Source organism: Rosa chinensis, chromosome 5 (assembly GCF_002994745.2).
Source record: "Rosa chinensis cultivar Old Blush chromosome 5, RchiOBHm-V2, whole genome shotgun sequence".
Lineage (NCBI taxonomy): Eukaryota > Viridiplantae > Streptophyta > Magnoliopsida > Rosales > Rosaceae > Rosa > Rosa chinensis.
Window position 1 is genome coordinate 29,648,520 of NC_037092.1, and position 26,136 is coordinate 29,674,655.

The 26,136-nt window shown below is 41.4% G+C and overlaps 2 protein-coding genes across 5 annotated transcripts; one reads left to right on the forward strand and one right to left on the reverse strand.

Moving 5' to 3' along the window:
• The first annotated feature begins 1,491 nt into the window (after positions 1 to 1,491).
• LOC112203598 lies at positions 1,492 to 4,047 on the forward strand. Its single transcript, XM_024344539.1, has 2 exons — positions 1,492 to 3,486; positions 3,703 to 4,047. Exons 1-2 carry the CDS (start codon positions 1,492 to 1,494, stop codon positions 4,045 to 4,047), a joined length of 2,340 nt encoding a protein of 779 aa, XP_024200307.1.
• A 12,102-nt stretch (positions 4,048 to 16,149) lies between these two features.
• LOC112202635 (G-type lectin S-receptor-like serine/threonine-protein kinase RKS1) lies at positions 16,150 to 26,009 on the reverse strand. 4 transcript variants are annotated; one of them, XM_024343633.2, is made up of 7 exons: positions 24,723 to 26,009; positions 18,401 to 18,523; positions 18,032 to 18,234; positions 17,718 to 17,928; positions 17,381 to 17,618; positions 17,070 to 17,220; positions 16,150 to 16,974 (listed from the first exon to the last, which is right to left on the reverse strand). In XM_024343633.2, the coding sequence occupies exons 1-7, from the start codon at positions 25,984 to 25,986 to the stop codon at positions 16,672 to 16,674; spliced, it is 2,493 nt and encodes an 830-aa protein (XP_024199401.1). In that variant the 5' UTR covers positions 25,987 to 26,009; the 3' UTR covers positions 16,150 to 16,671. The 4 variants fall into 4 exon arrangements, 3 of the variants coding, with proteins under 3 accessions (XP_024199401.1, XP_024199402.1, XP_040362400.1); XR_002937496.2 differs by having other exon boundaries at positions 16,901 to 16,974; positions 17,070 to 17,137; XM_040506466.1 differs by lacking the exon at positions 17,070 to 17,220 and having other exon boundaries at positions 16,840 to 16,974.
• Positions 26,010 to 26,136: the final 127 nt, after the last annotated feature.

A 26,136-nucleotide genomic window follows, 5' to 3' on the forward strand; every position in this document is an offset into this window, starting at 1 on the left:
CACTCGAAAAACCAACTCATTGCCTCACTATCCAGCGTTTCGCTGAACAAGTGGCACAGGGTGGCGTCATCAAATCCCTTGTTGTTGGTGACCTTCTTGAACGTGTCTATGTGGACGAAGGGATCGGTCTTACCGCTATACTGTGACATTTTTGGGGTCTTTGCAAACGCTGGTCTGACGGCTTGCAAAATTGTAGCGGTGAATGGTCCTGGCCTGGACGCGAAGAGTGGGTTTGGGGCTGGCGCCGGGGTGCCTGCCTCCGCCAGGATTAGCCTCTGTTCTAACTGCTGCATCCTCTCCAAAATTTGGGCGGTTGCGTTGCCAGCGGGGCCTGCTCGGGCGCTCCGCGGAACTGACCCTCGCCCTGGAATGGGTAGATTGCCCTCAGTCCTTGCTCTAGTCTTCAAGCGGTGGGTGCGCAGCGACGACTCCGCCTCCTGCTCCAACAGTTGGGGGACAGGGGGTGGTCCCATTCCTGCCAGCTCAGGTGGGTTTAGCGGTACCTGCATTTGCACAATGGGTCCTATACCAGCGGTAGGCCGGCTGTGTCTGGTGCTGTGTGACTGCTCACTTCGTGCTGGGTTGGCGTTTGCGTCCAGCGCCCGCTTTAGCTCGTCGAAACGTGTCATCAGCGTGGCCACCTGCTCTTGGGCCTCAGTCTTTTCCTTGCGTTCCTGCTCGCGCTCTCTGTTTGCTTTGTGGAGGTCCGCCAGCGCCAGCTCATACAAGGCGGTGAGGTCCTGACCTGGAGGGCGGCTGCTGCTTGGATTTGTTTCACCGCCGGGGTTGACCGGGGTGCTGAATAGTGCGCGGTTGATGCTTACCGCTGGGTGGGCGGGTTGGGGAACGGCGGACTAGTCTACCTGCTCCTCGACATTTCCCCCGCTACCGTTAGTCATGGTAATTGTGATGGGATGACTTTTTGTTCAAGGTTTCCCACAGACGGCGCCAATGTTAATGCTCAAAAGTCTGGCGGTAGCCAAACCTTGGTCTAACGCTGGTCCGGCAGGCGGACCGCTACTCTGCCGATCTGAGGATTACTGCTAGCTGCCAAACACAAGACAGGGCGTTAGAGGGAGACCGCATTGGGCGGTCTTCAACTCTCCGATGCCTAAGTCAGTCAATGCATATAGGCAGCATAACAATAATGAGTAGCAAATGCGTAATTAATGAGGAGAGAGGAGAGGACCTTTTATAGGTGAGGAAGAGGATGATCTTCTCCTTGTTTTCGATGTGGGACTGATGTGCTTCAGTTCCCAGTTTCAGTAGCTTCTGATGCTAACTTGACACGGCGCGTGGTGGCGCGTCGGCGGTGCTTTGGGGTTGATCCGGGGCTCAGGCGGTAACCCGGCTAGCTGTCTTTACGCCAGTCACTCATATGGTGGGCGTTGGTACCCCTGGCGGTACAATGAGCGTGGCTCGTTATAGCTAATTATGCTTGCAAATGCACATGTATGTACAGGTACTATCATGGAGGTATAAGTGGACGACATGCTGGTAAAAAGTTTAACTCCGGAGGATCATGTAGCCAACTTGTCAATCGTCTTCACCATCATATTGCGCAACGGGATGCGGCTTAACCCACAGAAGTGCATCTTCGGGGTCGAGGCAGGAAAGTTTCTCGGGTACATCATTAGCCACAGGGGAATTGAGGCCAATCCAGAGAAAGTGCAGGCTATAATAGACATGGTATCCCTAACCTACCGGAACGATGCCCAATCTCTTATAGGCAAGGTGGCCGCCCTGTCAAGATTCATCTCCAGGCTGACGGACAAGTGTACTCCTTTCTTCAAACTGCTAAAAACCCAACACGTCGAGGTGATAGCCTGGACAGCGGAGCACGAGGCTGCTTTCCTTGGCTTGAAGTCGTACTTGTCACAGGTACCTCTACTTTACAAACCTGTTCCCGGAGAAATGCTCTATGTATATCTGGCAGCATCGGCAACTGCTGTGAGCTCAGTCCTGATTAGGAAGGACTCCGATTGCGAGTACCCAGTGTACTACGAGGGGAAAGGTTACACTGGTGCAGAGTCCAAGTACCCGGACATTGAAAGGGTAGCACTGGCTCTCCTGGTATCAGCCCGGAAGCTCAGACATTACTTCCAAGCACATTCTATCACCGTTTTCACTAATCACCCATTGAGGCAGGTTTTGCAGAAACCAGAGACATCGGGCAGGTTAATTAAATGGGCCATCGAGCTTGGGGAATTCGATATCAAGTACCAGCCCCGGACAGCTATCAAAGGCCAGGCAGCGGCCGATTTTATTTCTGAATCAATCCCTTCCCATGACCCAAACAAGGAACCACCTGAACCGCTAGCCTCGGATCCACCTCCGCCAAGCACTTGGCGATTATACGTGGACGGATCATCCAACAAGAAAACTAGCAGAGCCGGCATCCTACTAATTAGCCCGGACGAGCAAGTCTACGAGTACGCCCTCAAATTTGCCTTCAAAGCATCCAATAATACCGCAGAATACGAGGCACTCATAGTCGGACTGCAGATCGCCCGGGAACTAGGGGTCCAACACCTCCATATCTTCAGTGATTCCCAGTTGGTCGTAAACCAGGTCAGCGGTAACTTCAAGGCAAAGGAGCCCCACATGTCCTCCTACCAGGCCTTGGCCCGGGCTTTAGTTCAGAGGTTCACCTCCTACGTTTTTACCCAAATACCAAGGGCAGAAAACGACAAGGCAGACGCCCTTGCTAAGCTTGCATCAACTTCTCCAAACCCTACCTACGGGACCACTAAAGTCGAAATACTCGCGGGACCTAGCACTTCCAAAACGGTGTCAGAAATATTTTCGGTGGATCACACAGCTTCATGGATGGACCCAATTTTGAAATACATGGTTGATGGCCTAGCACCGAATGATAAGGTCGAGGCCAGAAGACTGCAGCTAAGGTCAGCTCGATACACGATCATGAATGGCAAACTCTACAGAAGAGGACATTGCTTTCCCAACCTGAAGTGTGTGACACCGGAGGAAGGTCACAAAATAATGACGGACATTCACGCTGGTGTATGTGGTAACCATGCCGGAGCTCGATCTCTTGCACACAAGACCCTAAGGGCAGGATATTTCTGGCCAACCATGTCGGCCCTGGCTCAAACTATATCCAGTTCTTGCCACAAATGCCAAATGTACACAAATATCCCACGAGCACCGCCCATCGCCCTTTCCATCCTCCTTGCACCATGGCCGTTCTGTCAGTGGGGTTTGGACTTGATTGGTAAACTTCCCACAGCAGTGGGACAGTTCAAATACGCCATTGTTGCCGTGGACTACCAAACAAAGTGGGTAGAGGCAGAACCTCTCGTCGCCATCACCACGGAAAAAGTCAAGAACTTCCTATGGAAGAACATCTACTGTAGGTTTGGAGTCCCGGATACCATAGTCACGGACAATGGTACCCAGTTCGACAATGATGAGTTGAGGGCTTACACACAGAACCTCGGCACTAAGATCCTCTATGCTTCCCCGGCTCACCCCCAGACAAACGGTCAGGTCGAAGCTGTCAACAAGATAATCAAGAAAATACTGAAAAAAAAGCTTGACGAAGCCAAGGGTCTTTGGGCCGCTAAACTCCCGGAAGTGTTGTGGGCTATCAGAACCACGGCAACGGAGGCCACGGGCGAGACCCCTTTCTGCATGGCTTTTGGATCAGAAGCAGTACTCCCTATTGAAACACAAATCCAGAGTCCCCGGATCGAATACTTCGATGCGGGTACCAACTCAGATGGCCTACACCTCGATACTGATTTACTCGAGGAACGAAGAGAAGTGGCACATATGCATAACTTGGCAAACAAGCGGAGGATAGCTCGTTACTACGATACCAAGGTACAGTCCCGGACATTAAAATTGGGGGACTGGGTCATGAAGCAAGTCTACCCAGAGCCCCGGGGACTGGATCCATCCTGGACAGAGCCTTACGAGATCAGTGAAGAAGTAGGTCCCGCAACCTTTTTTATCCGGGATATGAACGGGGTCATTTCCAGGCATCCATGGAATACCCAGCGCCTGCGGTACTATTACAAGTAGCTCCGGGAGCATCTTGTCCTAGCTTTTGCTTTTTGGACATACAGCTATGGCAAGCTGCCCATCGGGTACTCATTCTGTATTTAACTACCGTGTAGTATTTCAATGGAAAAATGAATTATTCAGACCATTTCTAGCATTTTTTTTACCTACCCCGGACATTCCCGGACATAGCTATTGTCAGTTACTTTATTCCGGTAATAAGTGATGCAAACAAATGCTCAAAGGTACGAAAATCCTAGAAATTTTAATTCCTTTCTAATTCCTATTCAAATCGAGGATGTTCCCATTCACAAAAAGCCTGGACTACCAGACAAAATTAGACAATAGTTCAAAAAAAAAAAAATATATATATATATATATAGTAACAATTTTTACAACCTATCGCCATCGGTACTCTGAGACCCACCGGCACCGGACTTGGCCGCCGCCTCCCGATCCTTCTTCCTTTTCTCCAAGAGACCCCGTCTGAATTTGGCTTCATCTAAGTACCCGGCCGCCACCCACTCCTTAAACTTCATGATGACAGCCTTATCTTGGGCAGCAGCCAGCATGGAGATAAGCTCATCCGAGGACTTGTACTCCTCCACGGCCTCGTGCCTCTCCGCGGGAAGGCGATCCTCCAGATGGTCTGCCTTCTCCTTCCATGAGACGGCAGACTCTGCAGCCTTTTTCTCGGAGTCCCGGGCGTTCTTTACCTCCTCCCGCGCCTCAGCAACCTCACCCTCAAGCTCCGCAATCCGCTGCTTAGAGGCGGCCATCTCAGCCCTCAATGAGTCCCGCTCCTTCTCCAGCTTAGCCTTCTCGCCATGAAGATACTTCACCTGCCCGGAGAGATTGCTAACCTCCTCCTTTAGGTGAGTATCTTCCTCGCTGGCGTCGATGGCGTACACATTGAAGAGTGCCTACAGATACACCGATTAAAACGTATAACAAAAAAGGTAGAGAGAAAATAAAACGAGACATACCCGCATCATTGATTCCCGGGCGAGACGGCGATTCTCCTGGGGAGTATTATCTTTGGCTCGAACCCGATCGAGGTCAATATCCTTCAGATCCCCAAGCATGGACCGCACAAACTTTTCATCGGCAACCCCGTATTCATTCAGCAGCTGCTTAATGGGCTTCTTGGGGATTACCGGGACGGCGGGAGATAACAGGCCAAGAGAGGGAGACGGCCCTGATCCCGGGTGATCTTTCTTCTGCCTCTTCGCACCAGTACCCTGGACATCCCGGCCAGTGTACGTCACCTCCTTATCGGTTCGATGTCGGTGCCTGTGGGATCTCTTCTTCTCACTGGGGAGTAACGCCTCATCACTCCCAGTGGAACGAGAGGAAATAGGCACTGAGGCCGGTACTTTTCCAATTCCGGTGTCATCTATCGTAATGACATCGGCCATGAAGGGCTGCACAGCGTGGGTCACAGGGGCGTCGGGGTCAGGCTCACCGTATCCCTCATCGGTGATCTCCAAAAGGGTCTCTTCAATAGACCGACTCGTGCCTTTCGACCCTAGGTCGACCTCGATGTGCAGAGCATCTTCTCCCTGGCCCATCAGCATGTCCATCAGTTGGGCATCATCCATCCTGTCCTCCTCCTTGCCTTTCCGAGGTTTCCTCTTCGGGGCTTTCACTGCAATCAGTTCAAAGATTAGTCGAAAGTAAAAAGGACGAGTGACACAAAAAAATATACACAAAAAAAAAACTACATGTATAATGTAATAAGTCCCTTACCGGGGAGCCACCCTAACCCTAGCCTATAAAGTATAGAGTGCCGGATGAACCTATAAGAGCTCCTCTCTTTCTCTGACCACACGGCATATACCCGGGCTATCCTCTTCCTTTCTACTTCGGATAGTGTATAGGACTGGTCCCCGATAGCTTGGAAGGTACCGGTCAGCTGCCACTTCTTATTTTTTATCTGCCACCGCCCACCAGCTAGGAACACTTTGTTCCTCCACCTTTTGCTCATCGAGGTAGGCATATCAGTAACTAGCGACTCGTAATCCCTAGCGGCAAAGGTCACCGTACCCGCACAAGACTTCTTCCTAGAGTACAGTACCCGGTGCACCGCGCAGAACTCATTTATGGAAGGCCACCCTTGCTGGCACAAGTCCCACATGGCCATCATACTGTACATTTGGCGAACGGCATTCGGGGTCAGCTGCCCCGGTGACAGGTTCAGCATCCGCAGCAGATACTGTAGGCACCGGGGCAGGGGTAGCGATAACCCTTGGTGGAGCTGATTCTCGTGCAGCGCCACCCACCCCGGGGCAGGATTCGCGGCCAATTCCCCATCCCTAAGAGGTCTAAGCTCCACTGCGTCCGGTATCCCCCACTTCAGTCGCATATCGATTATCTCCTTCATTGTCATGCTTCTCCCAGGTTCGTCGCATACGGTCCCGTCCGCAAGTGTGTACCTCGGCTTCGGAATGCCCTCGGGAATGGCCACTGTGACTACCGGGGCCTCCGCGGATCCACCCTTGCTCTCACCCTCGTCGGACTCCTCACTACTCTCCGAGAACACCCCAGTCAAGGACCCCGTGTTCTCCGCTAATTGGTCTACCCGGCCTAAGTACCGGTCGATATCCACTTCAGCTTGCCTGGCGGAAGACTGGTACGACGATCCCGTATCCCCACCCCTGGCTTCTGATTCCATCCTAACTACGGTACCGGGGACCTCAAATCTTGCTATATTTGGAACCAGAAGCACAAGGGTTAGCCTATCCAAAACCCAGAAATTCATCCCAAAACCCAGAAATTCAAAGGAAAACCCAGAAATTCATCCCAAAACCCAGAAATTCAAAGGAAAACCCAGAAATTCAACCCAAAACCCAAAACCCACAAAATGAAACAAACCCAAAAATCTAAAACGAAAGGACAACGACACTAGCATTGTTCGTTTCTGTATCTAAGCAAACAAGAGCAACACAAACACAAACACAAACAGAAAACTGCCTTGGCAGTAACAGAGGCAGACCTAGCAAATAAACAGGTAAAATCCACAGGCAGAGAGAGAGATCTAACCTTTTCTTCGGCAGACGATCGATCTCACTCCACAGGCACTCACAATTCTCTCTTGATTCTCCCTTTCTCTTTACTGCAAACCTTCCAAATCTCTGGAGCTTCTTTTTTGCGAAAAGTGAGGGAAAACAGTCAGTTTCCCTCTTAAATTCAATCTCCAATGCATCAGGACCGTCGAAACCGAAACGCCCTCAACCGTAGGATCGCTACACGTGTCCCACGCATTCTCCCATTTCTCAAAGCCTCGGAAGGAGAAGAGACGGGCATTTATTGCACAACCCAGTCTGCCCCACGTGGCCTACATGCAACGCCTACCCCATCGGGTACCAGAGGCTCAAATTATCTACCCCATCGGGTATCGGAGCCAAGCCCTCTCTCTACCCCATTGGGTACCGGAGGTTCAAATTTTCTACCCCATCGGGTATCGGAGCCAAGCCCTCTCTCCACCCCACTAGGTACCGGAGGCTTAAATTTTCTACCCCATTGGGTATCGGAGCCAAGCCCTATCTCTACCCCATTCGGTACCGGAGGTTCAAATTTTCTACCCCATCGGGTATCGGAGCCAAGCTCTCTCTCCACCCCATCGGGTACCAGAGGCTCAAATTTTCTACCCCATCGGGTATTGGAGCCAAGCTCTCTCTCCACCCCATTGGGTACCGGAGGCTCAAATTTTCTACCCCATCGGGTATCGGAGCCAAGCTCTCTCTTTACCCCATAGGGTACCGGAGGCTCAAATTCTCCATCCCATCCAGTCCCAGGGACAACTTCATTATCCCAAGAAAGTGGCTTACCTACAGCGTCGCCCGCTCAAGATTTCTCTTCTGAGGGAACTTGGGGGACTACCTATAGGCACACTAGTGCCAAACCTTGAGACTAAAAAATAATAAGTCCCCACCCAAGAAACATCTTGAACGAGAACTTGGGGGACTTGTACATACTAGGGAGTCTCAACCAGATTTAGCACTAGCCCCTGAGCCCCATCGGTACTCCCAGGTACTACGCCATGGCCGGGTCCACACCCCACCATGGCGGGCTTCACATAAGATGCCACCCCGGGCACACAGGGCCCGGGGCAAGGCCAGCACAGCCCATCTATTTTACAAATACAAGACTGATATGGCATCAGAAGAGCCTGTGTCCCACATCGAGGATAGGGGAGACTCCCTTCCCACGCTTGAATATAAAGATTATAGCACAACCACCTTGAGGAGGTAAGAACTCCTTTATCCAGAATTTATTCCACACAGCTATTAGTTTCTCACTCAGGCATCAGAGAGGTATAAACCGTCCGGTACGGTTTATCCCTCTAACGTTGTGTCCTTGATACAGGATCTAGGAGGATCTAGGAGCCGATCGGTGCCCCAGACGGTATAGCATTCTGTGTGAGGTACCCGGAGAAAGCCACCAGAAACACATAGAATCTCAATCATACAAGGAAAGTAATTCTACATTGATTAGGATTCTAGATCCTTCTAATTAAATCCTATTACCACTAGGTCAAGTAACCTAGAGTTTGGACTAAACACAAATTAGGATTTCCTTGAACAAAAAACAGTTTTTGTGTAAAATATTATTATAATCCTACAAAACACCGCACCGCACGTGATCAATTTTAACAAAAAGTTATAAAAAATAAACTGAGGTATCAAGTTAATTTGTTTTTAAAACTTTAGGGTATCAATTTGACCACTTATGAAAGTTGGGTATTAAGTTGATTTGTTTTTAAAAATTTAATATATCATTTTGATCACTTTTGAAAATTGGGTATCATTTTGTCTAGTGCAAGAAAGTTTTGACCCTAGTGATGATAAAAACTCTTATTTTTAATTAACACTTGATTTTTTATTTAAAAAAAAAAAAACAGTATAACTGGAGAACATATGAATGTAATGAAGGTTCAATATTCAAAAAGATCGAGGCTATTTACTTAGTCTGTTTTGGACTTGTTTCCATGTTTCCATATCCCTTCGGTGACTGTTCCTATTAGAAGCAATGATATCACATATCATAACTCAATTACAGAGCAGTAGCTTTTTTGTTTGGTATATACTTAAAAACAAAAGTACAACTTTCGTTGTTGAACAATAAATCAAAGTATAACTGGAAATTATAGCAATGGCCTTTATCCCCAAAAATATTGGAGACATCTGGACTAGGTTTAACTGTAAGACCTCGAAAATTTGTTATTAATTCTAAAATGTTTCCTGGGATTAATAAAATGTTCGTTTGTACGATTTCGTGGTTCGAGGGTGGAGTGGAATTATTTTCGGGTGAATAATTATTCGAAGTGCACTTTTTAGGGGGTTACGAAGTTTGACTTTTTATACGTTTAGATTCTGTGAGAACTTCCTTCATGAAAGCTGTAGAGCGCGTCGATACGAGTTCGTGGACATGTGGAACGCGGAAACCGGAGTTCGTATGAAGAAGTTATGGCCGTCGTAAAAAGTTTCCATTTTGGTATATATGGGATTTTTCCGAAAATTAATCAGAAAATCTGAAGTTTCCAAAAAGGGAAACTTTTCTCTCTCTTCGGTTCCGAGCTCAGTTTCGCCTTCTCACCTTCGCTGGCCGATTTCTTCCTCGTCCGGCCACCTTTTGCTTCAATTCCAAAGGGAATCCTGCTCTCCTCAGTCCCCTCTACACGTCTGTGGTGGTGATTCGTCGTGGGAACCACCGTAGACGACGCTACAAGGCCGAGAAGTTACACGGTGGAGCTGCAAATCTCCTCAAATCGCCGGCCTTGGTTCTCCCAGCTCCGGCCACTATAGCTCGAGTTCTTTGGGGGCTTTTCTAGCCCAGAGGAAGTCGAAGCTACAACCAAGAAGGCTTGCAGCGATTTGATCTGTGATGATCGAATTTTAAAGATTGGGAATCTAGGGTTCATCGGTTTTCAAAACTTACGAGGTAAATTCTGGCCAAATGGCTTTGATTCTGACTTTGTGCTAGTTATGAAAGTTTCAATTGGAGGTGAGATTAAGAACTTTGGTGTTGGAAGTTTTGCCAAATTCCAACTTTGGGTTGGTGGCGGTGCCGCCACTGTAGTGGTGTTTTCCGGCGGTTTCCGGCCACCTGAGGGACAGTTTCTGTTCCTGATTTCGATCTACTCGTCGATACGAGCATTTCGATATATAGTTTGTAATTTTTGGAGATCGTATGAGCATGTTAGGGTTTTAGGGTTTTCGATTTTTTTCGGTTTTCGATCCGTGAGGATTCGGCCGTTCGATCGACTCGTAGTTTTGATTTATTGATCGTAGAAGTGTTCCGAAGACGTTGGATGGTCTCGGATGAGGATCCGACAATTGGATCGTCGTATAATTGTGTTTTATGAATTGTGTGCTTTGTGTTGTATTGAGTGTGACCTTGATGTGATTAGGTGATTGACGGAATTGTGTGAACGGAGTTTGGATGATTTTGTGCTTGTCTTGGTTTGTGTGAAGATGCAGCAGGATTTCGAGATGAGTAAATCTCACGGTGTTTCGGTTGATAAAGTAGTTATGTTTTTATTTAGTATATTTAATTGTTAGCATGAAAAATCGTATTTATCAAAATAAATTATTTGTTTTAAAATATATGAACTTGATCGACAACGGTTCATGGGTAAGTTAAAACAATGTTTTGATATAAAATGATTTTCGAGTAGTTAATTTATAAAACTATAGTTGGTATTAGTGGTCATTCCTGTGTGAATGACTACGTGTATATATATATATATATATATATATATATATATATATACATGAAATATATATGTATGGATGGCGTGACATTGTGATGTGCGTATGAACTGTGAATTATTCAGAATGTGGTTTTGTGCGTTTACTCTTTGTGGAAAATTCGTTATATCAAGGGCTTGTTGATTTGTCGTGTTGAAAGAGTAATTGAGTTGGGGTAACATTTTGAGTCATGTGGGATTCTTTGTAAATGTTTGCCGATCTTCGGATCTGGAGTCACTGTGGGTGACCGTTTGCTGATCTTCGGATCTGGAGTCACTGTGGGTGACCGTTTTCTGATCTTCGGATCTGGTGTTTATTTGGAGTTGATGGGTGATCATCTACTTTAGTCAAAGTCGATGGGTGAACATCGACTATCGACTTTAGTTTGGAGTTGATGGGTGATCATTTACTTTAGTGTGAGATGTTGGACTTCTTCATTGATTTTCCTTTTCCTTCTAATTGTTGAATTTTAAGTAATCTCCTGAACTAAGTTATATGCAGGGATTACTGTCTTTTGAATTGTTTGTTTTAATGTAATCTCCTGAACTAAGTTATATGCAGGGATTACTGTATTTTGAATTGTTTGTTTTAATGTAATCTCCTGAACTAAGTTATATGCAGGGATTACTGCCTTTTGTATTGTTTGCTTTATTGTAATCTCCTGAACTAAGTTATATGCATGGATTACTGCTTTTTGTATTGTTTGTTTTAATGTAAATTCCTGAACTAAACTCTATGCAAGGATTTATATGATTTTTTTTGTTTGTTTTCATGTGATCTCCTGAACTAAGTTTCTATGCAGGGATTATTGATTTTGCTAAATTCTTATTGTGGGTACAGTTGTGGGTTGTGATCTGTAGTGATTGATAAATCAGTTGGGGTGGCATGATTTTGGCAACCGCGTTATGTTGAGGGAAATGTGTATCATTTCCTGGTTGTGCCGTTGAGGCAAAGGAATAGTGATCTAATAGATTGTGGGGACGTAAAATGAATTGAGAGACAGAGCATGTGAGTTTTTAGTTGGGTTGAAATTGTTGAGCATGTTATTGATTAATTTGAACTTGACGTTTTGTTGTGATAATTGCATATTGTTTTTGTTAAGCTAAGATGGTGAAAGCATGTATTTTGTGGAATTAAATATTGTTGCTTTAATTATCTCACGAGCTGAGAAATTATAAGTATGAGTGACGTGAGTCACTTTAATTGAGTTTACTCATACGGGCTGAAAAGCTTACCGGGTTTGTTTTGTTCATTCCCGGTGCACTATTCTATGGTGTAGGGGTTTTTGTGCAGGTTTGATTATCGAGTGATCATTATCAAAGCTGAGGTGTACGTTCGATGGTGTGAACGTGGAAGGGTGCTCTTAGTTTTAAGTCTTCCGCTAGGTAGTGAGTTGTGGTGGGGGTGTTTACTTATTGAATTGTCATTCAGTTTGATTTGTAAACTATCTGTAATGTAATATTTGACTCTAAAGAACGAGTCGGTATTGACATTGTGAGCTCAGTTTGTTTTGTTGCTTAATTTAAATGAAAAATTTTCTTTGTGTTTTTCTTGTGCTTGTTAAGTTATCGCGTTTCGGATTTGAATTTTTTTATTCAAAATTCAGGGCGTGACATTAACAACTATTGTCTGAGGGTTTGAGCCAAAAGATTCAACCTGAGCTTCAAGTGCTTATGCTGACATTCCCATAATAGTGAAGAGAAGAGGAGTGGGTGCATAAGTAAATAGACTGGGAGTTCAAGCTTGATTTACTAGCTCTCTCAGGCGCTTTCTTTAAACCAACCAATACCGCCAGTAAATCCAGCATTACTGAAACATCCGGTGGCTATGGGTTGATACGTGAACGACTCGTAGTGCTATGGGTTGATATGTGAAGGACTCGCAGTGTTGTTGTATCTACCTTTCTTAATTTCAATCTTTTAAAAAATTTATATCTATAAATAGAATAGAAAATTATTTTCATTAAACTCATGACACAATTCACCTTTGCAACTTCATTTTTTGCCCCTACATTTTTAATATAAAACTAGATATGTTAACACTTAATATTGATGACTTTACTACTTTTAGTAAACTCCTCTATTATAGAGACTTTATTCAGACAATAATTATCTATAATAATAAGAATTATTAAATCATATTTCAAGAACTGTTAGTGACTCAATATATTAGTATTCACCTTAAAGTATTATATGTCATTATGTTGTAATGTTGGTTTAACATTTTAATTTGAAATATGGTAGATAAATGATGAAATAAACATCTCTTAAAGTTTCATTTCAAAATTTCATGATTTTCTCTAAATTTCCATCATTTTTCTCGAATATTTACCAATATCAATATTTCCTCGACAGCCATTGAAATTTTCATTTTTCGGACCTTCAATATTTCCTCGATATTCAAAATTTTAGTCAATGAGCATAATTGTGAATGCCATTTCTTTTTCCTTTCTTGCCACTATTCCAGTATTGTACTGCCGCGTGGCATCATATCTTCCTATTCTCTCTCTCAACCAATGACTGAAAAATCGATAATTTCGCCGAAATATCGGCGAAATTTTCATTTTTTTGAGACTCTGATATTTTGGATGCCGACCAACATTATTTCGTGCAATATTTTTAGAGTTTCGAGATATATCCCGATATTTTCGGAAATGTGTGATATTTATGAAATTTTAGGGAATATTCGCAAATATTCCTCAAATAAAAATTAAATAAAGGAAAAACTTGACAAAGGCGAACCTGTCCCTTCTGATATCAAGTCAAAAAACACACCAACCAACTCGACTGGGGTTGATTTTAGTTCTTGTGTACTTTTTTTATATTAGTACGTTTTTTGATGGAATAGATTACTAATTCCTTTGGACAATTAATTTAAACCTCTAACTTCTAAGATATAATTTCTAGCAATTATAGATTTTTAGTTTTTTGACTTTAACATTTCTAAATACTTTTGCCACATTGTAGTAATATCAATTCATTTGTATTTAGTGATTGAATAGTTTTACAACTTTATAAAATTTCTTATTAGAATTATTATTCTAAAAGTACCAAATATTATACGGGCGACATCAAACATTTACTCTAAATTACTATAATTCACTATGAAATGAAGAAGCTTCACCATTTGTTTTTTTTTTTCCAATATAATAGATAATTGATCAAATAAGTAGTTCACAAAGTTTCACTTAAAATTTCAATGATTTTCTCCCAATTTCCGTCAATTCTTTGAAATTTATAGATATCGAAATTTTCATTTTCCAGACCATCGATATTTCCTTGATACTCAATATTTTAGTCATTGCTCTCAACCACACAGCGTTGCACCCATTTTTCTTCTTACCTCTCTCTTTCACCACAAGACCATATAATTCATTCAGTTCCTTCTCTCTAGAATACCAGCTAACCTACCCATGTATTCATTCTCACTTCTCATTCCTCTAGACCAAAAACACGGCAGCCCCTCATCCTTTCTTCCCCTTACCACCAAGGCCACCATCTCTCCCTCACCTCTCATCAATTCTTCACTATAGCTCAATCAAATTCCATCATTTCGCCAAGAATTCGGGTTTAGGTCCAAGAGAGGCTATAATTCCAATCTTGTCATGCTCACTTTTTAGTGTTGGTCTCTCTCTCTTTGCTTAACTCTCCTTATTTTAATTTCTTGTAATTGATGAATTTCATTGTGGGTATGTTGGTGGATTGTCAGAGTGACTCAAACAGTTTCCCCATATTTTTATTTTTCTCTACTCTAGGGAAAAATGAGCCTCTTTTGCTCCAACAGATTCCCTATAAATATCCCTATTTTAGAGAAAGTGAGGAAAGAGAAAACTAAATTCCCTATATTTACAGCAATCTCTAAAATTTAAGGAAGAATATGGAGATTTTAGAGATTGCTGTAAAATAGAGAATCTGTAGGAGTTGGAGAAGAAAAATATGCTAAAGCTTTGACTTTTACCTCCCTATTATACAGAAATTATAGGGAAACTGTTGGAGTTGCTCTGAGTAGTTTCTTATTTGGGTCTAGGGCTTGAAGCCCTAGCAATTTTTACCATGTAATGGCATTAATTTTTGGTGCTTAATGAAAGTGTGTTGTGGTTTTTTATTCATGACATTGTGTAATTTTCAATGAAAATTTGTTATGGAAATTAACCAATTTTATGACTAGGTTCTTGTCAATTTACAAAACCAAAAGTCGATTCCCCCAAATATTTGCTCACATTTTTCATTGTAAGTACCATAAGGCCTTGAGCCTACCAATTTATTTTGGTGTGTTCTTGGCTACTTTTTAGGCCTAGTGAGACCTAAGCCATGTATGCGTGAGACTTGGTGTCTCACTTAGCCATTTTCCAATTTTACTTTAGTTTAACAAGTGATTTTTGTGACCCATAAATCATTGGATTTGAGTTAGCTCAAGATCCATGAGGTACGATATTTCTAGGTTTAAATATTTCCCAATTCTTTGATGACTGTGTCCTTGTTGTGCGTAAGATGCATTTAAGCACAAAATCACATCATATCAGACTTGTTTTTCTCTTTGTAGGGAAAGAATAAGTCTATATCTATCGTATCATTTAGGTATCGAAAGATATTTTTTGCACTAGTCTAATGGTGTCACGTTGGCGCAAAACTATATCCAGCTAATAAGTTCACAGTCAAGGAGATATCCAGTCTTGTGCATTGTGCTAAGTTCAATAATGCGCCTATTGCACTTAGATAGGATACTTTGACCTCTAACACGTCTTCGTCATCATCCTTAGGATGAAACGGATCCTATTTAGGGTCAAGACTTCGAACGACCATGGGAGTGCTAACAGTCTTGACTTCATCTTCATTAAATTGCCTAAGCATCTTTTGTGTGCAAGCCAATTAATCAAAATTCCATCAACACGGTGTGCAAGTTCTAAACCACAGAAAAACTGAGTTTTCCCAAGATCTTTCATCTCAAATTTGAGATTTCAGGTGCTCTGCGGTTTCCTTTATTTCATCTAAAGTTCTAATTAGGTTCATGTCAACGAAATATACCGCAACTTCTCTTATTAATGAAAATGCATGGGCATAATTCATTGTTGACATATCTCTTCCCAATCAAGTAATTGCTTAGATGGTTACATCTTTCCACATTGCTTTAATCTGATGTTGATGCTTACAAGACAAAAACAAGGCAAAATATCATCAAAGCTTATTGAAGTACTATGGCATTTATGAATAAACAAATTGAGTTGCCATTCAACAAATTATGAATTATCTTGGAGGTATAATAAATAAAAGTTATGATATAGATTACAAATTGTTAACTTAATAGAAAGAGAAGTATAGTGGTTCAATTCGTCTCCCGCTTTGGGGGAGACACTTGAACTTTTTACTATGTGTTTGGGCCTTGAGGCCCAAGTTCATTACAAGATGTAATGGGATGCCTATCTATGTGAGAGGAGGTCTCTTTTATAAGTAAGCGAGCTCTCCTCCATTAACTTATTTTCCAATGTGGGATGCAAGAGAGTCTAGAAATGCCTATTATGAAGCATCCAGGATATTGGTCTTGGCCACCTTTAACCACCACGGGGTAGCTTCGATATTGGTCTACGAGATCCATGTCGTGGTGGGGTTGCACCTTGGCTCGTGCACTAAAAGGGTGTTACTTATTCTTGGTGACATAGTTGTACTATAGGTATCCAAACTAACAATCAAAACTCACAATCAAATATATTAGGGTGCAATGGGGTAGAAACTAACAATCAATATTCATTTGGATAGAGATCACCTTTATCTCTATATGCTTCAAGTTAACACCCTAATTACATTCTTTATAACTCAGAAGCTCAATTGGAAGATAATAGAATCTTCCATACGTTGCTCAATTAGATTATCGTTGCAACTAGACATACAACAAACCTTTAGCGAGCTTCTACAATTGTACATGTGACATCATTTACTGAACTACCTCCTTTGTTGCTGGATGGGTCTCCACTAGGACTCATTGTTGTCAGTAAAAGTGTGGGTCGTCTTGGTGAAGGAAGAGCTGCATCATTACTTAACATTGAAACGACTGCCGACATGGTTGGCCGGTCAGTCGCAAATTCTTGCACACACAGGAGTGCGATTTGAATGCACCTTATTATTTCACTAACAAGGTAAGATTCACCTATAGATGAATCAATGATTTCCACAGCTCTGCCTTCTTTCCACAACTCCCAAACCTGAAAATAGTTTGGTCATTATCAAGTTAGCATTATAAGTAGGGTGTATATTATGACAGTCATTGTTTAAAAATAGATAGACTTGCACCGCTTACATGTCCAATCAAATTTGAATATGGATGCTTCTCATAGGAACCGGCATTCTTTATGCCAGTAATGATTTCTAGCAATAAAACACCAAAACTATACACATCAGACTTTATTGAAAACAGTCCTTTCATTGCATATTCTGGTGACATATAACCACTGTAGAACAGAAAAATCGAATGTTAAGCTTCATTCAATAACAGTTATATTGGGTATGCTTGCCACAAGCTATTTGTACTTCTTTAGTGTTTGTTAAGAGTCTGATAACACATAAACCAAAAAGTTATTATGAGATTTTCTAATTTTAGAGGAAACTTACTATGTTCCAACCACACGATTTGTGTTTGCTTCAGTTTGCTCCCCTCTAAATATTCTAGCCATACCAAAATCTGCAATCTTCGGGTTCAAAGAATTATCCAATAGAACATTGCTGGCCTTTAGATCTCTATGGATAATTCTTAGTCTTGAATCTTCATGAAGATATAATAGCCCTCTAGCAATCCCCAAGATAATCTCGAAGCGTCTTTTCCAACTTAAAAGTGCTCTTCTTGGTTCATCTGGATAGAGTAAGAAATATAGAGTAACTAATTACTCTTGCTTGCTTGAAGAAACTTACAAATAATAATTGTAGATATATATAACAAAGAAAGACTCACTAAAGATGAAAGAGTCCAAACTTTTGTTTGGCAAGTATTCATATATTAGAATCTTCTCTTCTTCTTCAAAACAACAACCTAAAATCTTAACAAGGTTTCTGTGTTGGAGTTTTGCAATCAGAAGAACTTCATTCTTAAACTCTTCAACTCCTTGGCCAGAAAACTTGGATAGTCTTTTTACAGCTATTTCCTTTCCATCGTAAAGTATCCCCTGAAATTTGAATTTGAGAAATCAAAGAGAGTAGCTCAGACGACGCATGAACCCATTTTTTTATTTTATTTTTTATTTGATACTTTATAACAGGGGGAGCTACCTTATAAACGGAGCCAAACCCTCCTTCTCCAAGCTTGTTTTCAATGGAGAAATTGTTTGTGGCTGTGGCTACGGTGTTTAGATGAAATAATAGTAACTCTGAGTTTATTCTACTATCATCAAGAGCTAATCCACCAGTAGCTTCTTCAAAGTAGGTTAACCCAGCAGTAAGTTCAAATGGATATTTATTTTGCCTACACTTACCTATTATTAAACACAAAAAAGTAATTTTTTATAAGCTTGTTTCCATATTCATATCTTGATATAGTCACATGAGATGATATTTCATAATGCAAAATAGGGGAGTTTACATAAAAGTGAGGTGAAATATGTTGATAAATGAATAGAAGGCAAGATCAAGTTTATTTACCTTTCATCTTCATCCTTACCAACCAATAAAGGGTAAGTAAGAGAATAAAAACTGTAACAGATCCAATTGAAATTGCCAGCCTTGCCTTCTTGCTAAGAGAATCACCTGACTTTGCATATTGAGCTACAAAGGTATGAAATAAGTAAACACCCAAAATCCAAAGTACCGGAAAAAAAAAATCCAAAGACCTGAAAATTAGGAAATCATCAGATTTGGTGATTATTGAAATCTTATGGATTAGAGGTAGAGAGGAACATTGCAATAATGGTCTCAGTGGTTTTGATGGCAGCTTGGATGTCGGCGATAATGGCTGTTGGAGGATAGAGTTGGCTAGGTTCCTTAGCTTGTTGGGTCTTGTTTAGTTTTTGGGTTGATGTTGTTGATGTTAGGCTTGCATGTTCTTCTCTTTATCTATCTATCTATCTATCTATCTGAGTCATGCTCTGGTTGTCAATTAATTAGTACTCAGTTGTGTAAAGTTACCCAACTGACGTTTGATGTATATCCAAGAATGGAAAATAATAAGCACTTGAACTGCCTTATTATTTTTCATCACTATTGAGCACGACTGAGCATGGAGATCAACTGACCAATTGAGTAGCCTGCTATCTATAGTTCTATAATATAAAGGGGACCAGTTGAGCAGGACTGCTATCTATAGTTCTATAATATAAAAGGAAGTCCTCAGACATCTCCAAAATATGGATTGCGCAAAATACCCTTTAATCTAGAAATAGAAACTCATAATCAAAGCATATTAATAGTTTTTCTAATAAAATTAAAAACGCACAAAAAGCATAAATACAATTTTTTTTTGTGTGGTGCTATTCACACACCTTTTTTCTCTATTCACACACCCCTTCTAATTTTCTATTAGTTTAATTTAATCTTTTTTATAAATTACCCTGACTAACCTCCCTTATAAATATGTTTCTTTTTCTTATGAGTTTTTCTATTGGAACTTCCAAATATACTCACTTGACCTCCTGTGCTTTTTACACCTCCTATGAAATTTTCAAATACTAAATTTACTCACTAAACCTCACTCATATAATTTGCAAACAAACTATTATCTTTAAAATAAAAAACTTAGTCATTTCAATGATTTAATTACTCTACTACCTAAGATCGAGGTCATGAGTTTGAGTCACCATGGGGGTAGGAGTGAAATCCTTTGATCCTCTTTTTTAAAAAAAAGATTTAATTACTCTGTAAATCTTAATTACATATTCATTCCTTAATCAGACAATATAAATCTCTTTTTCAAAAAAAAAAAAAATTCAAATACAAGGTATTGAGTTTCAAAAATTAACCCTTCTAATTGGGGAAATGATCATTTACCCAATTCAGCTTACAAATTGCCCACTTGCTCCACCAACAGTTTTTTAACCCATTTACCCAAAACACTCTAAGGGATTATTTCCCTAATACCCAATTAATTCTTTTTTATTATTTTTATTTATTTTTGGGACTTTTTTGCCCTTTCCCTCTTTCTCACTTAGAGAGAGAAGTCATCCTCCACCTTGCTGTGCACCGGTGACCAGTGACCGGTGACATGACTCCGGCGACTGGTGACCGGAGTCCGGCGACCGGTGACCGGAATCGGGCGTCCAGTGACCGGAATCAGACAACCAGTCACCAGAATCCCGAATCCGACTGCCGGCCTGGTGACCGGATTCCGTCGTCTGATTTTATTACCCCCCAATAATCATATTATTGCTCCCCAATAAACTTGTTATTGAGGATCAATAATTAGTGAAAAATGAAGATGTTTTGAATTTTGAAAGCTTTCGGAGGTTTATCCAAATAAATAACCTTATTATTGCCCCCCAATAATCTTATTATTGTCCCAATAAATATTTTATTGCCCCTCAGTAATCTTATTATTGCCTTTCAATAATCTTATTATTGCCACCAAATCATAATAAAAAAAGCAATCACTACTGGAAAAATAAAATTTGACCAGCCAGAAATGTAGTGGGTAGCAAAAAAAAAAAAAAACAGAAATTAATTTGGGCACCCAATCACCATCTTCGGCGGCACCATGGCTTCGTATCCGGCTTTTGAAGGCTATACGTCGGTCGACGTTCAGGTCTGGACGACGAGTCGGTCGTTTTATGAGCCATCGATCGCTCTTGGAGGCTGAGGAAGCTCCAGCGCCGGCTCCGATCGCTGTAATTTCGGCTCCGACGGCGCACTCCTCCTCCTCCTTCTCATCTTCGTCTTCATTCAACGCCATCGGTGATTGACCGGGTGGGTGATCACCCGGCTCGAATCGATCGCAATCGGGCGGAGAAGCTAATCGATCAAAAGGCAGTGGTGGCGCAAGAAACGAGGCGACGCCCCAGAATTGGCGCGTTAGGGTTTGCTGGAATTCCGATAGGGCTCGAGGAACTACCTGGGCTTGAAGCCGGTGATGGCAGAGAAGCCGCCAGGGAAGTTGTTGCCAGATCGACAACGGTGGTTTGGGTGAGGAGGCAGATTTGAGAGAGAGAGAGAGAGAGTGAGAAGAGAGAGATCGATGGTTTCAATTTAATGATAGGGGCAAAGCTGTCAATACATGTTAGATTGGGTAAATGACTAAATGAGGTTAAAAAATTGTTGGTGGAGCAAGTGGACAATTTGTAAGCTGAAATTGGGTAAGTGGTCGCGGCCCCTTTCTAATTAACAATAAAATAACATGAACTATTCTGTGGTTTTTTTTTTTGGGTTATTATCACAAATGGTACCTGAACTATACCTCAATCTTATCGATGGTACCTGAACTTCAATTTTGATCACAACCAGTACCCAAACTTTTCGATTTCATTTTAAATGGTACCTAGAGCCACCTCCGGTCACTATTCCGACTAAAAACGGCATGGGAGGCAATCATAGTGATGATTTTTTATGATTTCAAGGGTTGTGATCATATATAGTGATGATTTTTTGGTAATAGACTTGCCTTGAACTTGTTTTTTTGTTTTTTATTTATATAGATTTGGGTTTTTTTGGCCGGAATAGTGACCGAAGGTGGCCTTAGGTACCATTTAAAATGAAATCGAAAAGTTCGGGTACCGATTGTGATCAAAATTGAAGTTCAGGTATCATCGATAAAATAGAGGATAAGTTCAGGTACCATTTGTGATAATAACCCTTTTTAAAAAAAAAAAAAAACTTTTTTTTAGCTATGCAAATGCAAAAAAAAAAAAAAAAAGAAGATTAATAAGTTTTTCTAATGTTTATTTTATTTTCTCTTTTTTCTATACCTCAAGGTTAATTATTTAAATATTTGTTTAGTTTTTTTTAATTGCTAGCTCATTTTTTGTTTTGTTCACAAATATAACTTAGATTTAGGTCATAATATGATTTATTTTGTTTTTCTTCACCAATATGCTTTCATCATGTATATCATACATTTTTAAGTCACATAATCTTAATCATAGTCCTTTAAAAAAAAATCTTAATCATAGTTTTAATTATTATTAAATATATATAAATGTTTTAATCAGTATGTAGTGAAATTGAAAAATGAAAATAGATAAGGAAAATAATAAAAAATACAATATAATATTATTGAATTAGAAAGTCTAGAGAAAATCAATGTAATATTTTCTTGCTATAATTATTTTCCTTAATAGTCATTTTATAGTAGGTTATATATCTCATTTAATAATTCATAATAGAGTGAGGTCAAGTGAGCAAATTTGGAGGTCCTAATAGAAATACTCTTTTCTTTTTTCTTTTTCCTTTTTTTTATTTGGCAGTTCAATCATGAATCAAACATCAGTATACAATAAATCAAATTTTTTTTACCTATAAATGATGGAAAAATAATATATTTATTAAGTGGAATGACCTATATTATTAGACAAAGAATGTGCTTCCCAGGTACCTTCACCCAACTGAATCAAAATTGTAAAGTTTGTCCTCATACTTTGTAAAGTATCAAACTCAATACTTGTTTGTTTATGACTCTTAATCCTGGTGCATCATCCTCAAATAAAATAAAATAAATATATGGAATCAGCGTTTTATCCACTTTAGCCACAAGCTTCCACACTTGATGATGTACACAAAATTTGGAGAACTCTACATAATATTGAATGCAATGAGTTGCAGTCTTCGTGTGGGGACAAAATTATATTCCACTAGCATAATATAGTAGAACAAATCATGTATATAATCATAAGACCATCATTATTAAGCTGTTGTAAAGTTCTATAGTTGCTCAATGGATTCAAATACACCAAATAATTTCAGTTAGAATCTTACCAGAAATAATGGATTCAAAGGGGCTCGAATGATCACTGAACTCATATTTTTTTGTTGTTGAGATTTTTACCAATAACTACAAAATGACACTACTATTTACCAATAGCAGACTCCAAAACCAATAGCCCATGCGGCCAACAATTGAAACAAGCTGTCAGCCCATTTTATAGAAAAAAACACTCAAATATTAAGAATTAAGAAAATTACGAAACATGCCACTGTGACTCACATAACCCATTTCTCCCAAAATCAGAACGATTCCAAAATCGAAACCATCCCAAAATCCAAATCCTCCCTAAATCGATGTAGGGCTCCGATGAAGGTATGTGACAAAGCAGTTGGCGTAGCGAGGTGGCGAAGCAACCGGCGAAGCAAGGCTACAACTCGGTGAGTCTAAGTCTGAGTGATGGGTCAGGGACTGAGTTGAGGAGCGAGTGACGAGCATGGGCTCTTCAGCGCTGTGCAACTTGGGGACCTGGAGACGGTGGAGGCTTTGGTAGAGAGAGACTCGGCTATCTTGCATCACACCACCATGTATGATCGTCACTCTGCTATTCATATTGCTGCCGCTAATGGTCAGATCGAGGTGGGTGCTTCCTTCTGTTTTCGGTGATTGCGTTCAAGAATTTTGGAGAAATGGGGTTTTCTGGGTTTTTGTTTCTTGTTGGGGAATCAGTGTTCTTTTTGGTTTTTTTTAGTCTAATGATTTTGGGTTTGATTTGCAGATTCTTTCTCTGCTGTTGGAACGATCTGTAAATCCTGATGCGTTGAATCGTCACAAGCAGGTGATGTTTTAGATCTGGATGTGAAAGTTTATTGCTTTGAAAATGTTTGATCTTTAGTTTTTGCTGGATGTAATTTGCTCATGGTTTGTTGGTTTTGAATGGTTTTCAGACTCTGCTTCTCCAACCCAGACTGCCGGTTCAGCCCAATCTTCATAGAGGGAAGCAGTGTATCTGAGGGGTAATCAAAGCCTTCCCACACAACTCTTTGGCTACCATTCTCAAGTAAAACAAGATTTCCTGTATCCAAAAGCTTGGCTGTGAAATTGTTTGGTGAAGAGAGAGTAACGTTTGTGGACCAAAGAGGGGTAGTTGGGTCCTTTCCTTGTATGACAAGGCCTCCATCACCGTTGATCGATAGCACTCCATAGGAATCATTGACTGGGTTGTCTCTGTTCGCAACCCAGATAATGGTTTTCTCTAGAATCTTGTTATACCAAACGCCAGCGTAGTGGTGCCCAGAATTTCTGGGGCTGAAGAACCCTAGTACAAAGATTTGGTTGCTAGAGACTAAAACGTCGCCGTCGATTCTGATGGGACGGTCTAGCGTAAGGGCGTCAAGGGGAAGCTGGCAAATGCTAGAGGGGAGAAGAAGGAAGAGAAGCAATATCTGGATAAACGTTTCGATACTGGAACTCATAGTTAGTTTTTCTCACTGAAAATTTTTGTTTTGGCTATTTCCATCGGACTGACTTTATGAAGTCAATCCAATTGACTAGTTTAGAGAGCCCCTTAACCACAAGTTTAAGTTCAATAATTCTAGAGACGAGACTAGCGTATTGGGCACGTAGGAAGAAAAATGCCCTTAATGACTTATTTCCATTAATGGACAGACTTTATGAAGTCGATCCAATTGACTAGTGATTAGACAGCCCTTAATGACAAGTTTAAGTTCAATAATTCTAGGAACGAGACTAGCTAGACATTTCTAAAGTATGGGGCACGCAGGAAGAAAAATGCGTGCAAGTCACACAAGGAAAGTAATCGTAAATTGAATAAGAATCTAGATCCTTCTAATTAAACTCTATTACCACTAAGTCAAGTAACTTAGAGTTTGGGCCAAACACAAATTAGGGTTTACTTGAACAAATACAAGTTTTAAGTTATTGTAATTTCAGTATTTAAATTTAATACATGTGATTGAGATCCACTTGTCTCTCACATTCCCTTAAAATTAACACTTATGTGAGCAAGCCTAGATGTTAAATACTCTGAATTCACTACTTTTCCATATTTGTTTAGACGACCACATTTAGCTCTAGCTATTATAAACATAAAGAACGTACCTAAAGAAGTTGCATCGACTCGAACATATAAATTTTGACCAACATCGGAGAAAGTGCTCGTGTCCATCAAGTCCCCGTGCCATGTCACACACCCAATCCCACCTCCCCGCTCATCCGCACTCGTGTAAGCTGTGCAAGAACAAGCCATCAAGCACTTTTGTTTGCACTCTTCCAAACTCATATTCAAGTTCACACGTGCTGTAGACGAGTCTGGTAATTTTACACGCGCCACCTTCACGAACCCTTCTCCATTTTGACATGTGGACGCTCCCACTTTCCTAATGCACCGACCCTCACCCTCACCCTCACCCACACTCAAACTAGGTGATTTGGATTCGAACCCAGGTAGGCACGTGCAAGCCGACTTAAAGTCCTTGGCAGCTGGGTCACAGTTAGTATTTGGACCGCACCGTCCATAGGGATCACACCACCCAGTCGGGTAGGAGTAGAATTTGACCCATTGATCATTCCACCCGAACACCTGAAATGATCCTGATTCATCTATCACCACCCTTATGATCCCTGTTGACAAAACATACATGAAGGATATCTCGTCTTCATTGTTGAAAAAACTTGAATTGTAGTCTCCAACGGTACCGCTCAATCTGTCCCCAGTCCAAGGGCCGGCCCGCCACAATGCTTCTCTACCCTTGCGCAGAAACAACTGCGGAACCCCCATCGGGTCTATCCCACATGTACAACTCCCGGTTCCCGGGTCATCTTTTGATTTCCAAGATGTTAGGTGCTTCTCCAACCCGGACCGCCGGTTCAGCCCAATCTTCATAAAGGGTAGCAGTGTATCTGAGGGGTAATCAAAGCCTTCCCACACAACTCTTTGGCTACCATTCTCAAGTAAAACAAGATTTCCTGTATCCAAAAGCTTGGCTGTGAAATTGTTTGGTGAAGAGAGAGTAACGTTTGCGGACCAAAGAGGGGTACTTGGGTCCTTTCCATGTATGACAAGGCCTCCATCACCATTGATCGATAGCACTCCACTGATTCCTTTGACTGGGTTGTCTCTGTTCGCAACCCAGACAATGGTTTGCTCTGGAACTTTGTTATACCAAACTCCAACGTAGCGGTGCTGAGAATTTCCGGGGCTGAAGAACCCTAGTGCAAAGATTTGCGAGCTTGAGACTAAAACGTCGCCGTCTCTGATGGGACGGTTTGGCGTAAGGGCGTCAAGGGGAAGCGGGCAAATGCTAGAGGGGAGAAGAAGGAAGAGAAGCAATATCTGGATAAACGCTCCAATACTGGAACTCATGGTTAGTATTTCTCAGTGAAACTTTTTGCTTTGGCTATTTCTATTTGCGCATCACTTGTTTCCATTGGACAGACTTTATGAAGTCGATCCAATTGACTAGCGATTAGACAGTTTGCCTTAACTTATACTCAACGACAAGTTTAAGTTCAA